Source organism: Porites lutea, chromosome 11, assembly GCF_958299795.1.
Source record: "Porites lutea chromosome 11, jaPorLute2.1, whole genome shotgun sequence".
NCBI lineage: Eukaryota > Metazoa > Cnidaria > Anthozoa > Scleractinia > Poritidae > Porites > Porites lutea.
The window spans coordinates 21,015,009-21,025,232 of record NC_133211.1 but is presented as its reverse complement, the minus strand read 5'-3'; the positions used below and the strand labels follow the sequence as shown (position 1 = coordinate 21,025,232).

Here is a 10,224-nt window from a genome sequence, read left to right as displayed (position 1 = left end):
TTTAGAACTCATTTCATCCATTGAATTTGTAAACAGGACAAAGCCAATACACAATACATACACCCATAGCTGCGCATTTTTTTTTTATGTCAGTATAATTATTAAATACTGCATTGAATTGAGCGTGTACTAGTAGAGCGCGAATCAACTCGGGTGTAAATTCCCTACTCGTGCACTTCCACATAATCTCAATATTTTTTCTCAAACATTTTAAATGTTGTTAGAGATTTTTAAACTAAATGTTAAATCATTGTATATCTATATATATCTTTATTTTGTACCGTTTTCAGGCTGTAAATAATACATGTTTTGTAACATAAGGACGAGGAAAAAAAATTGTGATTCGTACGGTTGGTTATTTGAGGTGGAATGATTAAACAGAGCTGTTAAAGTATAAACTATACTTTAAAATATGCTAATAGTACTCATAGAATTGAAATGGACGTTTTCTTATTTGATGTTCTGTACGTAAAGGTTCTCACTACAGGAAATTGGGGGAAGAAATAGAAAACTGAGGCCCAAAAACCAAAAAATGACACCCTTCTCGGGAAGGAAAAACCACCATTACAAATACATCTGAACAGATCGTTTTACCTCTCTTCTGCATTTTGAGTATTTTGTAGGTTAGTACAATGTCAGTAGTCTGTTCCTGCTTCGAGTTGAGGTTTTCATGAGCGGAAAATAGAACAAACGGCGCTACCCTCAACGTCACAAACTCGCGCGGAAACCCGCGAATTTGCGCGGCTCTCGTGTGGAATAATTTCAGGAGATGGGCCATCGTTTTGCGACTTTCAGGCTTTCTAAACTTTCCAAGTGCGTCATATCTCGTTAGGCAATGCATGCAAAGTGGAAGAATGAGCCAATGTTATATAGACATTACCAGAAATACGTTTGTCGCCAAAAGACAAAGAAAACAAAAAACAGCTTAGCCGAAAGTAGAACCTGGACCCATCTGCCGAAGATCGGCTCCTAGACAACTCTTACTGCGCCAAGCTGTGAGGAAAAATTATTATAATTAAAGAATTATTTCCGTGAATTTCTGCCGGTAGACGCTGTTTGAAGCCGGTGGAGCTGAATTTATCATGAATTCAAAGATATTTCAGGAAAGCCATAATAATTCGTTTTTTTTGTTAATTTCTACCCTAGTTTCCCCCGTAAGTTTTTATTGTTTCGTCCGAACGGCATATTCATCGTACAACATCTCCTAAATCTCTTCGACAGTGGATTTTTCAAAAACACTCTACTGAATTACGGTGATTACTATAAAGAAGAATCACATTCACAGTCCTCACATTTAGAGCTATTTTATATCACTTATTACTTATTTTAGAAATACATTTTTGTATCTTGTGTTCGCAAGATTTCCCGCCTTTCTCGATTTGACCGAAATGGCCAAATGTAAGTCGCGCGTTTCCTTTCTTTAGCCTACCCAAATTTTTTCGCGAAAACGACGTTTCGTAATATCGAGACACTTATTCATAGATTTTCTTATTACTGGAGTAAAGAATATATTGAAGACCTTGTTATATAGAGGTTCGTGAAATCGAGGTTCTATTGTATTTCACTGGCACCTGTTGCAGTGAGTTATGACGTAGTGGGAGGATTTTTCAACACCGTTCTCCTGTATAAGCAATTTTTTATTTTCATTTTTTAAAAACGTTATCGAACTAACTTTAAACTGACCGCTCTGTGATCCGAAATCTGGAAGTAATCTAACAAGGAAAAAAATAATTTAGGGTCTTAGGTAATGTTTAGTTCTAAATCAAGGGAAGCAAGCACTTAATGTTGTCCAAGATCCAGGGAGTCATGAAGGGAACTGCTAATGGCGCACTGCCATCAAAGAATGGATTTTTCTCCTGGATATGTGCCATTAAAGGATGAAAATACGATCTAATATTTTTTGTAAACATCAGCGCTATAACCCCTAAGAAATGTTTTACAGCAATCTTTCTGTCCAAATGTTTGACGAACAAACGGTAACGAGAAGATCTGTAGTTTACCTTTAACCTTTAATCATGGTAATTGTCACTAGCGTTACAAATAATGCTAATCCGGCAATGAGCGTTCGCTCAGTTACATGGTATCAGAACAAATGAAAAACACCGATGTAAATTACATTATTATGTTAAATTAGTAGACTCTCTTCTGATGAATTCTGGGTATGACCAAGAGCCATTATGGCTCTTGGTATGACTAAGAACCCGGGGGGGGGGGGGTACTCCCATATATGGGACATATGGGTACGTGCCGCGGAATAGGGTATGGTTTTTGAGGTTCTCGGTCCTTAAATAGGGTATCTTTTTTGACCCTTTTGTTTCTGTGTCCCTGGTGTGGTCCTTGGATAGGGTAGCTTAATTGTATTATCTAATACTAGAGTGCGAAAACGCCCGCCTAAACGAAGATTTTTTTTAAACTAGGCTTATTCCAGTATTTTATGCTTGATGCTATACATCCAATGTTACAGAGAAGAAATAGTTTTCTTTTTCATGCTATTAATAATTTTGTTTTTTCCTTGAATAGGGTGTCAGTTCTCGGCTTTGGGCCTTCAAAAGGGTATCAGTTTTCGCTTTCTTAGTCCTTAAATAGGGTTAGGGTTCACGAACCTTCGCGGCACACCCCTATCCAAAATTCGCGGGAGTACCCCTCCCCCCCCCCGGGCTAAGAACTAACAACGTCAGCTGACAACGCGTTCCATACGAGGATTGATCTTACAAAAAAAAAAAGGTGCATGTAAGCGTCAACTGAAGAGGATAGGAGTCTGATCTTAAAGTCGTGACTGGCCCTTGTACTGTCATACACACGCACGGAGATGAAATCATTGGGAAGGGAGATGTTGACTTGACCTCCATGCCATGTATTTTAGAAAACACACAAGATCGCGTGGCATATCCTTCGCATTGACTGCAGAGAAGGCCAATTCAAATCAGTAAGCATTGATGAAACGCTACTATAGCGGCTGTAATAATTGTTAACAAACGTGCTGCGCGGCGTTGAACGGATTCAATACCGTTAATACCTTTCTTTGTGTCTGGCCATGGAGACCAAGCAACCGTGGCGTATTCAACAATCGGACGCACTAAATAAGGATGGGTATGAGCGTTCCTTTACAGATCGACCGCACAATGAGAGATTCCTTTGAAGGATCCCTAAGACTCTCATGGCCTTCTCTTTTGCTTTGTCACACTAGTACTGCAATTGCGAACTTAACGTACATGTCATATAGCCGCCGAAGTACTTTTGGTGGCAAGCACCGTCAAGCTGTACATTACATAGGAAGTAACTAAACTGGAACGGAGAAATCTTCAAAGTAATGGCCATCACAAAACATTTTGTAGGAACAAATTTCATCTGCCATTTCGAGGCCTACTTCTCTAGTTGATCGAGGTCTCGCTGGAGAGCAACATGATCGCCAACGGAATGAATTGGACGGTAAAGAACACAGTCGTAGCGAAGAGCTTAATGCTAGGTGTGATATTGGTAGCTAGGTCGTTCATAATCATCAAAAAGGGAATGGGTCTCAGTAAGCTTCCCTGAGGCACTCCGAAAACTACAGGCGACCACGAAGAAGCAGATCCATTAACCACAAATCGTGGACTACACCCAGTTGAAGCCGGATGTTGGCCTTTCTACGATATCTGTAGTAGTCAGCCTTAAGTAAAAGCCGTTCATGGGGAACGGAATCGAAAGCTTTCGCAAAGTCTAGAATTACAGCATCGACTGAACCATGGACGTTTAGGACTGATGCCCATCTGTGTATGACGGTGATGATCTGAGTTGAGTCTCACATGACAGACCCCGCTGAAAACTATGCTGATGCTGAGAGACAATGCGATTTGTAGAAAGGTGTCGTGATATGTGGTAGGATACTACATGTATATGTTCCATGACTTTAGATGTGAGGGATGTTAGAGACACAGGTCTATAGTTTTTAGCATCAGCAGTTATTCAGCTTCCACCCTCTATTCTTAATCGACATATGAAAGTTTAGATTAGCTCGATTTTTGCGGTTTGACAAATTTACTGAGAATATATATAGGACTGCCGGTCATTTACTGTACACAGCGTAAGTTTCACGCCAAAAAATCACTAGACAGTGTAAGACCATTCTCTCTGGCTTTGCGGTAATCCTCTCTTTTTTTCGGGCCTTTCCCCGTCTCGCGCATTGAGTCACGCTCGTGGTCATTTGCGTGTCTCGCGCGTTTTGCTCTAGTCTACGCTGAGAAGGACTCTAGACTCGATTTGAAAGGACAAAGCTGGACTGATTCCAAAAATTTAAGACGGGTCACGTTTAGCTCTAAAGTGATTTTCATATTAACTGTGACAAAATATCAAAACACTGAACATGAATTATTTTTACTTGGAAGAGACGAAGAGTTGACTTTAAAATATGGGTGAATATAACAGCAGACACTAACAACAAATTAACCGTAAATGAAACTAAGGCTGCATTTATCAGGTTATCGCGTGATTCCAAGATCGCCTGATCGTGCGTGGGATGGGTGTCAATTACGTCTAAGCCCTCGGCAATCACGAGTGAAAAGTGCTAAACGAAGCAAACACTGTAGTTGAATATTCATTTTGCTGAACACCGATCCGATTCACTTCGTTACATTTCATCTTTCATCGACAGCATTTCCTTTTCTGTTGAGGAGGACCTTAAACATACAATCGGTAAAGTATAAAAACATTAGAATAGCAAAATTAATACCGTATGCGCGTAATCTTTAGCGCTGCATCGCATCAGTGCCATGGGCTCTGCGTGAGGAAGTTTGAAGTACGAAAACTCTTCGTTATCCTATACAAAGCGTTGGCCGTAGATATTAGGCTAAGGGCGATCTTACCAGGTTATCGTGAGAAAGGCCTCTTTTGGTTTTCTTTAGATGGCGAACAATCTCTCAGTCCTATTTCCTTGAAAGCTTCTGACCCCGGGGGGCCACTCAACAAGTTTTATAAGGGAAGGCTCCTCCCTAAGTCCAACCCCTTTTGAAGAAATAGGTACCTTTATTCACCATACATTCATACACATAACCTATTACATAATTACAAGAGAGGAGATCAAGCAAGAATTGTTGAGCTTTTAGATGATCTCCGCTGTATTCTAAACGGATGTAAAGCATAGCATTCTTCGAATTCCTGTTTCAAGAAACTGTCTATGAAAAACTATTTCTTTTTAAGCCGGGAGTAAAATCACATACAGTTTGACTTTATTCTAAAACATTTTATACGAACTTAATATGTTTCTTATATTTGAGGGCAGCCGGGTTGTTTCAAATAATTGCTCCCTTAAAACCTAGGGAATATTTGCCATAATTTGTTTATCTGCATTCAATCTGCTTATCCCCTTACCTTATAGCTTCTATGTACCATGTACCCTTTCGTATACCCTTCTATTCAGTAATAAATGGTACGCCTTTGACATTTCCACTGTAAATGCTCTGTATTTTTAAATATGAATAAATAACTAAACCATGAATTTTCTTGACTTTTTCACAGCCATAAAAAGTTTAGGTCCTTTACCTCCCGCAATGAGAGATGTTGCTATAGTTTTACATGTCTAAACTAGTGAAATCCCTACCCTTTTACGTGCCTGACGTTTGAAGAAGGTAGCCCTTCCGGACGGAGCCTCCCACCCTTGGCCATTAAAGGGACTAACCTCCCCCCGGGCCGTCCTAATGGGTCATGCTTGGTTAGTAACCGAGCAGCGAAATATAAGCGGCTTGTCTCAGTTTTGTTTTCTCGTCTCATTCCAATCTGTTTGTGATTAGCCGCGTTTATTTTGCGAACTTAATTGCTCAACGCGTTTAAACATTTGAAGGATCTTTGGACAAAAGACGGGCTGCATGAATGGTATGTTTTCGTAAATCGCAGTCTAATTAATTGAAGATACTTGCAGTATGCAGCTCCATTATTAAAGTTAAAATACCAAAAATCTCTCACTGCTTTTCATGTTTATTACCGCAGTTTGTGTGTTGTATTTCTTATCAAAATATACACATTGTCTTTAAGGATTTGTTTACTGTGCGAAAAAGAGTGACTCTAGTCATCTCGCCTAATCAGAGAAACTATAATTTTGCCCATGATCGGGGGTGGAAGCGGAATCATGAATAATGAATCATAGTTACAAAACATGTAAGAATCATGAATCTTTGTTTTAAAAACTTGGGAATCATGAATCTTTGTACTTCGGCTCGGGAATCATGAACAACGAGACTCTGTGAAAAGCTCAACAAAATACACGTATGGATTAATTTCGTTCGATCCCAGGGAACGTAGGATGTGGCGTTTACGAGAGTCCAGTTTTCAAAATTTTTTTCTGGGGGAACATGCCCCCGGACCCCCCTATATAATTCGTGCATTCGGGGCTGACAGTCCGCTTGTTTCTCCAATAACCTTGTGCTTAATGTTCAGTTACAAAAAATCTCCATGCCAAAACAAAACGAATGATGATACCAAGTCTGAATGAAGCAGAAGTTTGAACACCAAAGAATACAAAACGTGACTAAGTCAATAGGTGATCAGAAGTCTTCGTGAATCATCAATCTGAATTCTTGTAGGAATCATGAATCATTGAGGCGAAAACGACAGAAATCATGAATGATATCAAGATTCAAATGATTCCGCTTCTACCCCCGACCATGAGTACTCTGGTTTCCGTTATACTGTTCGGCGTAGCTAAATTGTTGTTTTTTTTTTTTAACAGGTTTCAAGACTTTTTTCCCTCCGTAACCGAATGGCGGCTAAAATGTACTCAGAAGAGCAGCTTAACTACTTCCGGATTTGCCACATAGCCACTGATATACTGCCACCAGCTTTAAGATCACTGTTCAAGCAGGAATGGGACAATCGTTACAAGGCAACGTATGGAGAATGGAAAGACACGCCTCAAAATGGATTGGACTTCAAAAACGGCGAATCTCCTGCTAATCAAAGAAAACATGCCCGATTGTTAGCAACGATGATAAATGGAGACAGAACAGAATGGGACTGTACTATGCTCTTTTATGCCATCCTGTATTCTGATTCTATCGGACATGGTCTGAGTCCACTGTTCAGAACCAATGTTGATGATCTCAGAAAGTTTCGAAATGAAGGCTTCGCTCATATGACAGAAGGTCAGCTCTCAAATGCAGACTTCAGTGTCACTGTTGGAAAAGTTGAGACAGCATTTCGAGCTCTTGGCCTGTCTACTTCTAATATCCAAGCTGTAAGTAAGCAGAAAAGTTTTCCAACCGATGAGTTGTATAATGTGAAGACAAGTAATCAGAAACTTACTCAAGACCTTCAGACGAAAGACGCCGAACTTCAAGACAAAGATACTAAATTGCAGGAGAAAGATGCGGCACTTCGGGAAGAAAAAAATAAGTTGCAAGAGAAACATGCCGAGCTTCAGGATAAGGAAGTAGAGCTTCAAGAAAACAAAGAGAGGCTTAAAACTACGGAAGAACAGCGCAAGGCCTTTGAAGAACAACTACTACGTGAAGTAGAACCATTTTGCGTCCTTTCACCCAGACCTCCCCATGTGATTGCATGTCGCGACTGTGATGTTGCTAAAGTAACACAGAAGCTATTAAAGTTAAGAAAGGCTAGCGAGAACAATTTAAGTTATTGTTATATTACAGGTAATCCCGGGAGTGGCAAATCCCAGCTAGCTGGACTGGTTGCTGAAAATATCTACAAAGAAGCACGGAAAGACACGAGTGCTCCGTCATTTGTCATGACTTTAAATGCTGAAAACTTAGAATCACTTTTAGCGTCATACTTATCACTGGCAAGAAAAATAAGCTGTCCCGCGTACACTATAACTGCCACCGAAAACTCTAAAGATTTAAATATTGAAGAGAAGGTAGCCATTATCAAAGATTTGATTACGACCAAAATTCACCTTTACTCATCTTGGTTCTTGGTGATTGACAATGTCACTAATCTGGCTAGAATGGGTCAGTTTTTCCCTAAACGTGGAAATGAGCATTGGAGCAAAGGCCAGCTGCTAATCACAACGCAGGATTGTTCCTGTATCCCTCCTGAGAGTCCATTCACCTCCCACCTTTCCATAAGCAAAGGCATGAACGACACTGATGCTGCCGACCTTCTCTTCCAGCTCACTGGAATCACAGACGATGGTATGGGGAAAAAGGTAGCACGCGCTTTGGATTACCAGCCACTTGCACTAGCCAGCGCAGGAATTTACGTGAGAAAGGTACGAAATACCAATCCAGACTTTGGCTGGGAAGGGTACTTGAAAAAACTAGAAAAAGGGATGCGTGAACGTACTGAAGAAGAACTTACCAAAGTAAACAATATCTACCCAGACTCTATGACAGAAGCGATTAGGATAGCCATTAAAGCGGAAATTGTTTCTAATAAAATAATGAAGCATGTTTTCACTTTTCTTGCTTTTTGTGCACCAGAGCCAGTAAGGCTACACCTGTTGACCACTTACGTTGTAAATGCTGATAGAGAGTTGAATCAAGAGGAAATAGGCATTCAGATCCAAGGGTCCTCCTTGCTGTTAATCGAAAATGAGGATGATGTCAACATTCGTTTGCATAATGTAGTATACACTATCGTCAAGAATTTAGTTAAAGAAGAAATGCACCAAGCTGATGAACATGTCCGAGTTGTTTGTGTTGCGGTGGAGTCATTTAGTAAGTTTATAAACGAAGCAATACCAAAGATCCTGCAAAGTAAAGATTCTGTGTGTGAAAGTAGGCATATTGTTCCACACTTGAGAACTCTAATTGCCGAAACTAAAAATATTTTCTTTACTACAGAGAAATCCGGTTTTATCAAAATCACTATTGAAGAATTATGTATAACTATGTTTGACTTTCTCGAGCTTGGTTGTGTTTGCCATTCCAATAGTGAGTACCAATCAGCAATGGACTATTTCAGTGTAGCTTTAAAACTCAGCGAAGACAAAGAGAACAAGACACTGCCTGATCACTTAGAAGAGGTGGCAATAAACCATAGCATGGGTATCCTACATCGCGACTTGGGTGACCATCAACAGGCTAAGGAGTATTATGAACGTGCCCTGTCCATACGCCTGAAAAAGCTTGGACCCGACCATGTTGATTTCGCACTTACGTACCATAACATAGGTACCCTACAGAAAGACTTGGGTGACCATCAACAGGCTAAGGAGTACTTTGAACGTGGCCTGTCCATGCAATTGAGAAAGCTTGGACCCGATCATGTTGACGTCGCACTTACGTACCATAACATGGGTACCTTACATCACGATTTGGGTGACCATCAACAGGCTAAGGAGTATTATGAACGTGCCCTGTCCATACAATTGAAAAAGCTTGAACCCGACCATGTTGACGTCGCACTTACGTACCAGAACATGGGTACCCTACAGAAACACTTGGGTAACCATCAACAGGCTAAGGAGTATTATGAACGTGCCCTGTCCATACGCCTGAAAAAGCTTGGACCCGACCATGTTGACGTCGCACTTACGTACCATAACATGGGTACCCTACAGAAACACTTGGGTAACCATCAACAGGCTAAGGAGTATTATGAACGTGCCCTGTCCATACGCCTGAAAAAGCTTGGACCCGACCATGTTGACGTCGCACTTACGTACCATATCATGGGTACCCTACAGAAAGACTTGGGTGACCATCAGCAGGCTAAGGAGTATTATGAACGTGCCCTGTCCATAAAATTGAAAAAGCTTGGACCCGATCATGTTGACGTCGCACTTACGTACCATATCATGGGTACCCTACATCACTACTTGGGTGACCATCAACAGGCTAAGGAGTATTATGAACGTGCCCTGTCCATACAATTGAAAAAGCTTGGACCCGACCATGTTGACGTCGCACTTACGTACCAGAACATGGGTACCCTACAGAAACACTTGGGTAACCATCAACAGGCTAAGGAGTATTATGAACGTGCCCTGTCCATACGCCTGAAAAAGCTTGGACCCGACCATGTTGACGTCGCACTTACGTACCATAACATGGGTACCCTACAGAAACACTTGGGTGACCATCAACAGGCTAAGGAGTATTATGAACGTGCCCTGTCCATACAATTGAAAAAGCTTGGACCCGACCATGTTGACGTCGCACTTACGTACCATAACATGGGTACCCTACATCACGACTTGGGTGACCATCAACAGGCTAAGGAGTATTATGAACGTGCCCTGTCCATACAATTGAAAAAGCTTGGACCCGACCATGTTGACGTCGCACGTACGTA

General features: G+C 40.9%; 1 protein-coding gene across 1 annotated transcript in view; it reads left to right on the top strand.

The window, feature by feature from the left end:
* The first annotated feature begins 4,539 nt into the window (after positions 1-4,539).
* The window catches only part of LOC140952684 (uncharacterized), a 6,518-nt gene continuing 833 nt past the window's right edge, over positions 4,540-10,224 (top strand). Inside the window, exons 1-2 of the mRNA XM_073402128.1 lie at positions 4,540-4,671; positions 6,701-10,224. The exon at positions 6,701-10,224 is cut by the window's right edge and continues 833 nt beyond it. Of these exons, the coding sequence (XP_073258229.1) occupies positions 6,731-10,224 (3,494 nt within the window). The 5' untranslated portion in view covers positions 4,540-4,671; positions 6,701-6,730. The remainder of the gene's footprint in view (positions 4,672-6,700) is intronic.